At 41.8% G+C, this 13,614-nt stretch overlaps 1 protein-coding gene across 9 annotated transcripts in view; it reads right to left on the bottom strand.

The window, feature by feature from the left end:
* LOC142964722 (transcription factor COE3) overlaps nt 1-13,614 on the bottom strand; it is a 126,753-nt gene that overhangs the window by 83,533 nt on the left and 29,606 nt on the right. For 8 of the 9 annotated variants that reach the window (XM_076105220.1, XM_076105214.1, XM_076105213.1 and 5 more), the window contains exon 6: nt 10,047-10,115. The exons of the other annotated variant lie outside the window; for it this stretch is intronic. In XM_076105220.1, the coding sequence (XP_075961335.1) occupies nt 10,047-10,115 (69 nt within the window). The remainder of the gene's footprint in view (nt 1-10,046; nt 10,116-13,614) is intronic. 9 annotated transcript variants of the gene reach the window in all.

Here is a 13,614-nt window from a genome sequence, read left to right on the forward strand (position 1 = left end):
GGGCGGACTCCCAAAGTTCCCATAATCCCCCTGGTGAGCACCCCCGCCCTGGGTCAGGTGGTTTCCTGCTGAGCACAGCTGGATGTTGACACATTGAGGCGGCTAACGAACCTGCAGGTGATGATGTAATCCCTCAATCCAATTAGGAGTCAACAGGAAGTGGGAACCAGCTGATGAGACGGGATCAGGTCTGGTCCTCCATGAACCAGGACTCTAACCGCGCTGCCTTCAGGGCCTTCAACAAAGTCAGTTCTCTCTGTTTCACCTGTGTTTGAGGACGGTGACTTCCTGGTCCCATATTACTGGATGTATAATTGCATTAAAACTTGTTCTTGTATTTTAAAACCTGTTTTATTCTATTTTAGCTTCTATTTGTTCTCTTAAATGTACTTTTATAATGTGTTTCTTTGGCTCTTTGTTTTTTGGCTTTCGATATTTTATAGTTTTGAGTTGCCGTGTTACTGAAATGTGCAAATATAAATAAACTATAATTTTCTCTAAAGGCACGTTTTTTTAACAGTGATTTTTGTTTCTGTTAAATCTGTTTTAATTCCCTAAAATAACTGCTTTCTTCAGCCTCTCAAATATGAAGATATTGAGTTGTATTCCTCAGTAACCTGGCTCTCTTTTGAAACATGTTATTAGACTAAAGCGATGGCAGATTAACTGCTAATAATGAAAATATAGGTGAGCTGCAGCCCTGAAACATCTGTTTTTACTATAGTCGTGATATTTTAGGTCTTCACCTCCGTCCTCCGTCTCTGTACACAAACACCTCCTCCCTGAGCTCCGTGGCTGTGGGCAGCCCCGGGCCACTGAACACTTCTCCCTGGATCACATCAACACTGAAGGAGCCCCGAGGGCCCCCGCAGGGCCCCCCGGCTCCACCGGGGCCTAATGGAGACACCCAGACAGGTTACCCAGAAACCCCAAGACCCCCAGACCACCACACATCTGAGAAACTAAAGAGAGCCGCCTTCGTTTCTACTGAACGTAAACAAACAAGTCACGCTGTCGTTTTTAGAGAGAGGAAAGTTTGTGGAAAACAGAGGCAGAGGTCACACACACACACACACACACACACACACACACACACACACACACACACACACACACACACACACACACACACACACACACACACACACACACACACACAGTGTTAGTCATTCCTCTGAGCTATTCTTGTTTCCCGTCTTGGTCACATAAAGTAAACACAACTCTAAAAACAGGACTGATACTCGACCTCTGACCTCTCTCTCTCTCTCTCTCTGTACAAATTCAAAGTCGACGTTTAAAATGCTGCAAAAATACTCCGGTCACCAACGTCGTGCTTCGGTTTAAATAAACCGCATCACTCCGTGAAGGAGAACAGATGATTCCAACAACTAAGAAGTCTGAGAGTTAAACTCCAGAGTGTGATGGTGTGAATAGTTCAGAGAGAACATCAGGACACCTGCTGCAGCGTCCAGACACCATCTTTATTTTACCAACACTCAAACCTCACACCACATGCAGCAGCGTCCGTCCACTCACTGTACTCTTCTCTACTTTGAAAGGAACTCTTTCTGAATGCTCTGAATATCAGGGGATTTCATGGAAATCATGGACTTGATAGAGGAAACCTCAGAGAGGATTATACGTCTTCAGGGTAAAAGAATCGTAGAAAAGAGTCCGACTGAGTAGAAAGCAATAAAGCTAAGTTCTTGTGTCTGATTCAATACTTTAGTTTTGGTTCGGAACCGTTTTTCTCCAAAACCCTTTCATTTCACAAAAGAAATGCTAAATGTTCAGATAAAAACAGAACGGTCCAAACCTAATCAGCAAATGTGGAGATGTGCTGTACTTTTAGCCCCAAAACATTGGATCCTACATTTCCCATAATGCACCTAACAGTATCAAAAGGTACAATAAGTGTCTGTTTGTTACCTAGAAATACTAATAAATGTATTGTAGACGTTAAATATTGGTACAAAACCTCATCTCTCAGCAGCTCTCCATCAACCTTCAAAATAAAACACAGTCAGTACAACCTGATCCCACTTTACCCATGATGCATTGCCCCCGCAGGTCGTCCGTCCATGTCGGCTCCAATAAAGCTCCATTAACACGTCGTGGTAACAACGGCCTCCTCCGATAACCGACATGAACCTGGAATCACGTCGCAGCAGTTGACCTGAACCCAGATCCCCCACACACTCACACTCAAAATTACCCAGAAACCCCTGCGGCAACCTCCAGGCCTTTCCTCTCCCCCTCTGACTGACTCTTCCTCACCCTCTCCCTCCCCCATCTCTCTCTCTCTCTCCTTTCAATTTTAGCCTGGCCTGCCCAGTAATGTCCTGCTTTTATTGTAAATCTATACTCTTAATCTGGCCGGCTCCGATGGGCCTCGCTCGCCCCGATCAATACGCTACGATTGCTGGGAAGGGTCCACGGGGGCAGATAACCCCCCCACCCCCCATCTCCACCACCAGCCCCCTATGGAGTTAACCCTCCATAGGGTCCAACACTGAGACGTGACTCAAAGCCGCCGCTACTTGACTGGATTTTCACCGAAAACCAACGCGACTGGTGTTCCCTTCTTCACAGAGAATTAGATGTCTGTCGGTGAAATGCATCCTGGGAGTTGTAGTTGAATTCTCTCTTTCAGGTATCTATTCTAAAAACAACAAGACTTCGGGATAAAATAACGTCATAAGGTTAGAAACGTCTCAAACTTCCTGCTGTCCACCTAAAGGCTCAGTATATTTCTGACAATCAGAGTTAAATTGTTGCAAAAAATAACAACATGGCGACGGCCGTAATTTAAGATGCGACGGCTTCAAAACATCACAAACCAATGAGTGACGTCATGATGACTACGTCCACTTCTTATATACAACATAGCTAAGCTACCTAGCTAGCAAGCCAAGGTAACTGAAAAATCACGGTTTAAACCTCTTCAATCGGAGAGACTAACTCAGTATTTAAAGTTTAATAATGAAACTAATTCAACAAGTTCAACAGTTATTCTTCCCGTCATGTAACACTGTGGAAGACTTTGAATCATTTCATTCAAACTATTTTACATTTAAATAAAACATTTGGTGTCTGAATTAAACAGTTTGTATCGGTATCAGAAGAATCATCAATATAACTGCTGAGTACAAACTTTCCACCTTAGTTTATATGATTTAAATGAACTCCGTCAACAGAACTTACTGATTTTCCTTCATCTGCCATGTGAACCAAATTAAGGGGAATTTAAAGGGGAAGTCAAGGCCTCTAAGTTTTTATGTGACATGTTTTTATTTTGTATTTCTTTGAATGAATCATTTGCTTAAAAGAAACTCCTGCACGCCGTCTTTGTCTCACAGTTAAGAAGCTTTATGGCCTCCTGGGATCAGAAACAGCATCGAGGAGGCTTTGATTTACAACACAGAGGTTTCCTCTTGTTTGTTCTCCTTCACAGCAGCTCTTTATTCTTTTAGTTCTATCCATGTAAAAAGTTGCTTTGAGTCATTACTTCAGTCTTTTTGTTACATCTGGTCTTCCATCAGCTACATTTGGACAGATTGTTTTATAAAAGAAGTCCGCAGCCAGACTCGAACTGGCGACCTTGTGATCACTGCAGTGTAAACGGATTCTTAATAATGTGCAGAAAATGACTGCGTTCATACGCATGTTTGCACCTCAGAATCATAGACTGTATATAAGAAGTGGGCGTCGTCATTGTGAAGTCACACTTTTACATTTTGAAGGCTCAAGTTGTTTTTTTTGCAACCGGTGAACAGGAAGTGACCATATATGGACTGAGGAGGAGTGACGTAGAGACGCCGTATACGTCTCTGGTAGAGACCCATCAATCACTGTGTAGCCCCGCCCTAAAGCATCCCCTGCTTTATGGTCTGTTTGACTCTAAATGGACCATAATGTACTAAATGAACATCATGCTGTATTGAAGAAGACTTGAAACTAGAGATTGAGACCATAAACTCATGTTTACAATGTTTACTGAGGTAATAAATCAAGAGAGAAGTAGAGTCATTTTCTCATAGACTTCTATACAACCAGAGGAGTCGCCCCCTGGTGGACACTAGAGAGAATGCAGCTTTAACACTTGAAGCTTTGACTTCATGAACAAGCGAGACCGGTTGTCAATGAGAGAACATCAGACATCGTGGCTTCAGAGAGAGACGTCACTTTTGAGTGTGAAATCCTTCTAATTACGTATTTTCACAGTCTTATACTTCAACAGTTTAACCATCAAGTGTTTCGCCTCTTTGAAGAAGAGCTTTGCTAAACACGTTGCCTGTTAATTCCAGCTTGTTCTCGGCTGCTTTTATTGTGAAACTCTCGACAATGAAACAGGAAGTTGTTCCTGTTTAAATCTAAGCTTCCAGTTTCTTTTACCAATGACTTCTTCTCTTCTTATTCTACTGCTGCTCAGAGGATCGTTGTCTCTTTCACTTCTGGTTCTTGGTTGAACCGTTGGACCGTGTTTTGTTCTACTAAATCTACTAAACGAAATAACTTCTATTAGTAAATGAGGGGCCGCAGGTTCGATACCAGGAGTGTCCCTCAGGAGGTGAAGCAGGAGGCTGATGGTGAGTGTGGAGGTCAGAGGTCGCTCTCCATCACTCTAAACTCACCTCTCTACAGACGACATCAAAGCTGCAAATGGTGTTAGAGGAACAAGTGCTGATCTGTGTGTGTGTGTGTGTGTGTGTGTGTGTGTGTGTGTGTGTGTGTGTGTGTGTGTGTGTGTGTAAAGGGGGGGTCATAACCTCCATGTAAGGCCCGGCCATTAAAGCAGGAGGGTGATGGTCAGACAACGCAGGAGGAGGAGGAGGGAGAGAGGAGGAAGAGGTGTGTTCTGGGTAATTAGAGCTCGGCCTCCTCGTACGCTCTGACACTCTGTGGCAATTTATTGCCCCGCTCGGGCAACTTGTCCACCCATCTAATTGCAATATTAGCGTGTAATAACGGCGGCGTTACGGCGATCCGTCAGCGTAACAGTTCTGCTGCCTCGGCAGGATTTCGGCCATTAACCGGCAAACGGAGGAAACAAAGCGACCTCTGAGAGGAGCATCAGCGCACATTTATATGCACACGCACACACACACACACACACACACACACACAAAGCTATAAGAACTTCCTGTTTTTGGGGGACAAGCTGTTAAAGGTTCAGTTCACCAGAAACATGGTCCCTCTTTTCCGTCTGCAGGTATTCTCTCTTTCTCTCTCTTGTCTCCACAGATTTGAAACATTATTTAATGATATTAAATAAAATAATATACATCGTCTTTATTTTTATTATCGTTCTTTCACATTTATATAATAATAATATGTTGTTATATATATTATTATATATGTTAATTTTTATTTTATACATTTTTCTATTATTATTACTTTCTTTATTTTCAATATATATTTTAATCAACAGCAACATCTTTTTCCAGGAACAACAGCTGTGTCCAAAGTCACTCCCTCATACATCCACTTCTCCACTTCTCCACTTCTCCTTATGAAACGTAATAAAGACTCTCAACAATCATCACCGTTTACCAGCCGGCAGCAACTCAAAAGTCTCCAAACTGCTGCACAGTTAACAGAAGGTCGGCTTGTTAGATAAAACAATATAAACATGAAGTATAACTACGCTGAAATACATTCATGAATGATAACACTTTTTGTAAAAACTGATATATTGTACATATTTTAAAGTATTTCTTCTATTTTTATTGTAATTTTTTTATTCTATATTTATGTTTCTTGACTGTTTTGTTTTGCTATGTTCATTGTTACGACTTTCATTAATTAATCTATGAATTAGTATTTTTTTTAAATCACTGTGTTTGTTATTGTTAATATTATATTAAAAATAAATAAAATACATGATTTTAATATGTGGTTTAATCTGCGTTAATAACAGAGAACCCGTCTGTTATTAACGTCACCGCCTCTAAAACATGAAACCAACCAGCAGGCAGGAGGTCAGAGGTCAGAGGTCACAGCAGCGAGAACGCTCACAGATCAAGGAAAGCAAACAAAACGGTGAAAGAGCTTTGTGTTCAATGATGAAGCATGACGATCAGTGTGTGTGTGTGTGTGTGTGTGTGTGTGTGTGTGTGTGTGTGTGTGTGTGTGTGTGTGAGTGTGTGTGTCAGTTTGATTTATTTCAGCGAGACGTGAATTCACAACATTAAACTGCTTTACTGTAGCTACTGAGCTACATCATTTGCATGATGGGTCACTAAACACACTAAAATACCCCCCCACACACACACACGCTGTATAAATATGTGTGTGTGTGTGTGTGTGTTTGTGTGTTTAAGTGTGTATCAGAGCGGTCACAGTAATAAATCCTGCATTTCTTAACAGGCGCTAAAATGCAGAGAAACAAGCAGAGCTGCAGTAAATCACAGTGTGTCTGCACATATATGTGTGTGCGTGTGTGTGTGTGTGTGTGTGTGTGTGTGTGTGTGTGTGTGTGTGTGTGTGTGTGTGTATTCCCTGGGTTAGTGGACTAGTATCAGTGTCCTGTCGTGTCCTAATTAAAGCGGTCGAGCTGCAGAGAAACGAGGAGACAGTTTGTTCTGAGACTGATGTTGTGAAGAAGCGACGTTAACGTGCATTATCTTCTGCACTGTTGTCTCTATATATTTATTTAGACTTCACACTGTGAACTTTGGCACATTCCTGCTAAAAACTGCACAAATGTCACATATATTTATAGTATTTATATTTATTCTATATCAGTGTTTCCTGGCTGCTGCAGTACGTTTGCGTTTATCTATTTTATTTCCTCTCTATATGTTTATTGTTCAATGTGAAAACCTGCTTGGCAACAAACCTGAGTCTGAGTCTCGATGACATGATTATACTGTAAATAAACCACCTTCTGTATGTAAGTATATGAAGTAACTCTGCACTATTTGCAACACAGCATTCACAGTTTACAGCAACATTTTAACCCGCTTATACATTTTATTTATGTATTTCTTGCCCCTACTCGTCTGCACATAATAAATAGGTTTTTGTTTATGTGGCATTGTGTTTCTTGTCAGCAGAAACATATTTAGCAAAATAAAGCTGGTTTTGATGACTGACACGATCTTAAATAATATAATATACATATTTTTGCTACTTTTATGTTCTTTGTAGTGACATTCTGGACAGTTTTGACACAGTAGAGACACTATACAGCTCTACCCAGCAGTACCCATAGTGCCTTGTGTTTGGGGGGGGGGGGGTGGTATAGAGTCCATCTCATGTGTGACAGGACACACAGAGAGGTGACAAGACCTCTAAAAACACCCATCAAACACACACAGAACACAACACACAGCCCGAGGTGAGAGGACAGAGTGTGTGTGTATGTGTGTGTGTGTGTGTGTGTGTGTGTGTGTGTGTGTGTGTGTGTGTGTGTGTGTGTGTGTAAGTGTGTGTGTGTGTGTGTGTGTGTAAATTGTATGAGTGTAGGATGTATTCCCATTCTGGCATGTATGAACACGTGTTTATACATTTTCTCTTATAAATGTAGAGAGAGCGTGTCTGCACTCATACAGTATACGAGTGTGTATCACCTCTACGTGTGTGTGTGTGTGTGTGTGTGTGTGTGTGTGTGTGTGTGTCTGTCCTGGCCGAGGTCCAAGGCCTCTCTAACGAGCCAACATGGAGATGATACTGCCCCCCCATTCTCCCTCCTGACCCCCTCTGAGGTCATTGGCTCCCACCGCTGCGACCCGGCCAATCACAGCCGGGCGCTGTGACGGACAGCCGCCGACTCCAAGGACACCGAGGGCGGAGGGATTAGACAGCGAGGACGAACGTTAATAAAGGATTGTGATGCGGAAAAAGTGGGGTTTTTGGAGCCGTCTGATTGGCTGTCGGAGTTTTTATTCATTCTTTTTTTTATGTGGCATTGGATGAAAAATAGATGAAGCGTCATTTAAAATACAGAACAGAGTCCATGCAGCAGGTTTGGTTTCCATCGTCTACAAACAGAGGTTTTAATGCTGTGGGGGGGGGGTTAAAGTGCGGGTGAGGAGGGGGGAGGGAGGTGAGGTGAAAGAGACAGATGCATACAGATGGTCTAAAAACAACAAGTTAGTGACTGTAGTTTGGCTGCTGATGTGAGCGCTCAACAACACACAGCTCATAGAGCAGATTAACACTTTAACATGTTAAAATATATACATATATATATATATATATATATATATATATATGTATATGTATATATCATTCAGTGTGACTTTCACTTCCTGAGGACATCATTATCTCTCAAGTCCATCCACAATAAACATCCATAAATCCACTAAAGACGCTGCAGAACCTGAGAATTATCATGTTTTTAAGTTTTCTTCAGTATTAAAGTAATCCAGCGATAGTTGTTCATGAGTTCACTCTAAAGAAGAGATGCTAACTGAGACATCTGCATACTTTTAATGGAGGTTTAAGCTCCGTGGCAACATTGTACTTCATGTTTGTTTACAGCAGTTCCAAAAGCATCAACATGCTTCTTATATCACTCCTCTGGTTGTATAGAAGTCTATGAGAAAATGACTCTACTTCTCTCTTGATTTATTACCTCAGTAAACATTGTAAACATGAGTTTATGGTCTCAATCTCTAGTTTCAAGTCTTCTTCAATACAGCATGATGTTCATTTAGTACATTATGGTCCATTTAGAGTCAAACAGACCATAAAGCAGGGGATGTTTTAGGGCGGGGCTACACAGTGATTGACAGGTCTCTACCACGGCGTTGGGAGTCTTACAACTTGAACTCTTTCACAGTGTTTTCTAACACTAGCTCCGCCTTTTCGTGTCACTTCTTGTTGTTAAAAAAAACAAGATGGCGGCCGCAAGTCAGCGTTGTTTATCCGACTGGTGTTGATTAAACAATTCACACAGTCGAGTATCTCGTCGGAGATGAAGAGGTGAGGAAGAAGTGAGACGCCACAAAACAACAAAGAGAGAGAGAGAGAGAGAGACGGTTCATCTTCAGCTCACTTTGAGTTGTGAAGATGATTAAACATCGAACGTGATGGATGGACGTTCTGCAGCTCCTTACAAGTCCATGCGAGTTGAGTTTTAATTGATAAATTAACTGAAACCAGGAAGGAAAGATTTAGAAAATGGCAGCAACCAAACAGCTGATAATTAATAATAATAATTCAACTTTACTCCAACAAATCTCTTCTAAAGACAGCTTTACTGTCAAATAACTCCAGATTAATTTAAAGACACTAAAGATCTAAAACAAGAACATAAATACTTTAATAACGCTGCAACTTTATCTTCTGTAAAACAGGAACCAGGAACTCCACAGAGTGTTCCAGAGTTGTTCACATGTTCAAAACACTTTTTACAGACTTCTCGGTAGATTTTTCAGACCACAAGACTTACAAATCCACCTTTTTACACACAGTCAGCATCTATAGCTTCCTGTTTAGAATCCAGAACGCCATGAGCATCACAAATCTTTCAGGAAGTCTGAACTTTATATTTCAGAAAACAGAATAAGAGCAATATTCTGTTTTTTTCCCATTCTTATCCAGACATAGAAGTTACTCAAATGTGTAAAAACTCTGCCAGATATCAATAAAACTGAGCGTCCTGGACTGAACCCGACTCCACGAGTGAAGCTGAAACAGTGTTTGTGTGGAAGGAGAGGAGACAGACAGGTACACGGTGGTAGAGAGACAGAGAGGAGACAGAGAGGTACACGGTGGTAGAGAGACAGAGAGGAGACAGAGAGGTACACGGCGGTAGAGAGACAGAGAGGAGACAGAGAGGAGACAGACAGGTACACGGTGGTAGAGAGACAGAGAGGAGACAGAGAGGTACACGGCGGTAGAGAGACAGAGAGGAGACAGACAGGTACACGGTGGTAGAGAGACAGAGAGGAGACAGAGAGGTACATGGTGGTAGAGAGACAGAGAGGAGACAGAGAGGTACACGGTGGTAGAGAGACAGAGAGGAGACAGAGAGGTACACGGCGGTAGAGAGACAGAGAGGAGACAGACAGGTCTGTGACCAGGTGAGGTCCTACCTGTCGATGATGACGGGGTCGGAGGGCGTCTCGTTGCGATTCCCGCAGCTCTTCTTGTCACAACACCGACTGGAAAAGAGAGAGAAAAGAAACACAGAACGTCAACACATGTGTGGTGTACAGCAGCTAACGTTAGCATCAGAGCTAACGTAGCATCAGAGCTAACGTAGCATCGACAAACACAGAAGAGCAGACGTCGTATTTCTGAACAGATTGAATATTTACGTTTTTTTGTTCTCACATTTAAGCTTCAAATAAAAAGTGACCGTCTGAGATTAAACTGCAGAATGATTCATCACATGGTGTCATTTCTGTTTGAAAGTTTTAAAACGAGTGAATAAATCTGTAAGAGCAGCAATAATATTATTAGAGGATCCGCGTCATGAATCAGAAGAGTCGATGTAAAACTCTGATTCTCTGCTGTTTAAGAAAAAGTTGATGAGAAACAGAAACAGACTTGATGAGAAGGAGCTTTTTATGATGTGCACATCAACACATCAGCAGTAATAATAACATAAAATATAATGCATCAAAGAAAATCTGCTATTTGAAAACAACACTTCCATATTTCTACAAACATTTAATTGTTTTTACTTCAGTAAAGTATCTGTTGGTCAAAAGGAGCAAACATGGCAGCAAGAGGTGGAAAACATACTACTATAATAATATTAATAATAATAATGCACACACATTTAACCCCAGGCCTGCTACATGTATTCATATTTTAACACATAGAAAATATAAATCACTTCATTTTACAAAAGCTTGAAGCAGCAAAACTAAAAGCTGAACTACATCAGAACTTTATCTCTATTTCACCTCAAATTACAAACAGACGACATCATTCTTTCCAGGAAGGTTTCAAGGGATTATTAGGAAATCACAGGAATAAATATAGAAATAAATAAAGTCTCACTAAATCCTTTTATTTTGAAAAGCGGCCCTGTTTCCCCTCCACTCTCTCTGTCCAGCTGGGTGGAGTCCAAACCAAGGTCACTAACAGTTGGATGAAGCCCGGCAATGGAGGCAGCAATGGAGGCACCACTGTGGACACCCCCCCCCCCCCCCCCCCCCCCCCACACACACACACACACACACCTCAGTGCCATCGCCCCTGACAACCAGCCAGCCAACCGGGCAGCTGCTCACCAAAGCAGCCGTCCAGGTAGCCAGAGGGCAGACCGGTTCCATCCAAACGGCTCCAAAGACTCCAAACATTAAACCGGACCGGAGTCTGTGGAGGCATCTGGAGGGAGCGCTGGGTTTCTGTCTCGGCTCCGTGGGGGGGGGGGGCCAAACGAGGCTCTGAGTGTCGTGGGTCAGTGTGTCGAACAGCAGCAGACTGAATCCAGCACATTAATATCCATCACACAGACGGGAGGATGCTCAGATGGGCTGCGTTTAGTCTCCGACGGCCGGAAGAGGTCAGTGAATGTACCACGAGGCTCAGAGTCAGTCAGGGGGGGTTACTAAGAATAAATATAACTCAGTACATATATAACTAAGTATAAATATAACTCAGTACATATATAACTAAGTATAAATATAGCTAAGTATAAATATAACTCAGTACATTTATAACTATGTAGATTTATAACAAAGTACATTTATTTAAAAAAAAAATTACATTTATTGCAAAGTAGGCTACATTTATTTTATTTATTTATTTAAATTCTTATTACCAAAGTGAAGTACTTAAGGACACTTCTCAGGTACTTGTGAAACATTTAAATTTGCTACTCGGAGGAAAATATCATCGTTTTGGTTTTCTAAGTCGTTGTTTTGTCTCTGTGATTAACATCTTTAATGGAAACGAAGACGAACAAGTCGAGATCTAAACTCGTCTATATAAATAAAAATAATAAATAAATAAAAATAATACTTTTTAAAATTTTGAACCATTAAATTCAATTGTAATTTTACACGTTTCTCTCTGTTTTTATCTTCACCTCTTTACCTGCTACATTCAACGCTTACTTTAACATCATTTTTAATCTTTGGGAGATAATAATAATAATAATTAAAGTCCTGTGACCAGCTGCAAGTCTTTTTACATTTTTTAATTATATTTATTTTGTCAAGTCTTAAGTTATCAAAAGGTTTGAATGTGACTTGAGATTTCACAGACAGACAAATATAATCAACCGTATTATATTATTATATATATTATGTTACGAAACTATATTATTTAAACTACTGTCAACGCATTAATTCATCAGTAATAATAATCCATCGGTATAATATCTGATAACATAACCCTGAGTTTCACTATTTAAGACGCTGTCAAACTTTTATTCTCCATGAAGAGTATTAATAAACTCTTCTGTTACATGAGAGAAACATTTGAGCCTCAGAGGAAACATTCACACGTTTCATCCAGCGAGACAGAAATGTCAGAGAACGTCGGTGCAGCTCTGTGAGAATGTGACATCCGTCATTAATAACAACAACGCTATCTGCACTTATAATCTCCGTCTTTCTCATTAACATATCTTCCGGTAATTCTTAAAAAATTAATCATATCGCATATGACCCCGCGACGTCCAATTACGCCCCTGCCTCGTTGGCCCCATGCTGTCCTGAATCACATTGCCATTTGACAAACAAGCATCAAAATCGCAGGGCTGCGAATGCCAAATGAGACGCTTTATGAATCATTTATCGCAGCGTTTGATCTCGTAAGTACAGAAAAATCACAAACTAAGCGGCGTGTTTGTGTCTCTCTCTCTGTCTGTCTGCGTCCGTATGGATGTGTACGCGCCACTGTTGCCATAGAACGCGCCACAATAATTTATTCCCCCAGCTACTTGGAACCATTAGTGAAAGTTCCAGGAGACCAATTAGCATTGGAAACCCACTGGTGCCGCTGTGGTGACAACCTCCTCCAAACTGCCAAAGAAGTGTTATAAACAAACCGGACCCCAGGAGCACTGCCGGGGCCCCTCCAGGGACCCGGGGCCCCTTTCCAAAAGACAAAAACAAACCTTGGCTGAGCGTCCACAATATCGCCTTAATGACGTTTCCCCCCGGGCCGCAGACAGGCTAACACCACGGCCGGCTAATGACTGAGAGGAACAACACACACAAACCTGAGAGGGAGTGTGAAGCCGAGTGTGTGTGTGTGTGTGTGTGTGTGTGTGTGTGTGTGTGTGTGTGTGTGTGTGTGTGTGTGTGTGTGTGTGTGTGTGTGTGTGTGCGTGTGTGTGAGAGAGGCTAAAAACAGGAATAATAAAGCTAACAGTTTGTGTGTGTTGTTGCCGCTGTCACTCATTTTGTTGGGGAGATTTTTGTCTCCTCCTCAGGTCGCTGTACAAACACTCTCAGACCCCCAAAAATAATTCAGCCACAGGAGCCAGTTTGGCCGGCAACCCCGGCCGATTGCCGGTTGCCGGTTGCCACACACAAGCATCATTACTGCTGGCTGCTGCTCCTCGGCGCTCTGCAGCCACTTCAGACGTTTGCCACAAGTGGAATCTACTTAAGAGCACAAAGAGAAGGTTTGTCCGGGCATGTCGGCGCTCCGCTATCACACAAATAAAAAATAAAAAAAACAGAGAGAGCTCCCTTC

The sequence above is a fragment of the Anarhichas minor genome, unplaced genomic scaffold, assembly GCF_050575085.1.
Source record: "Anarhichas minor isolate MPS153535 unplaced genomic scaffold, ASM5057508v1 ptg000031l, whole genome shotgun sequence".
In the NCBI taxonomy this organism is placed as follows: Eukaryota; Metazoa; Chordata; class Actinopteri; order Perciformes; family Anarhichadidae; genus Anarhichas; species Anarhichas minor.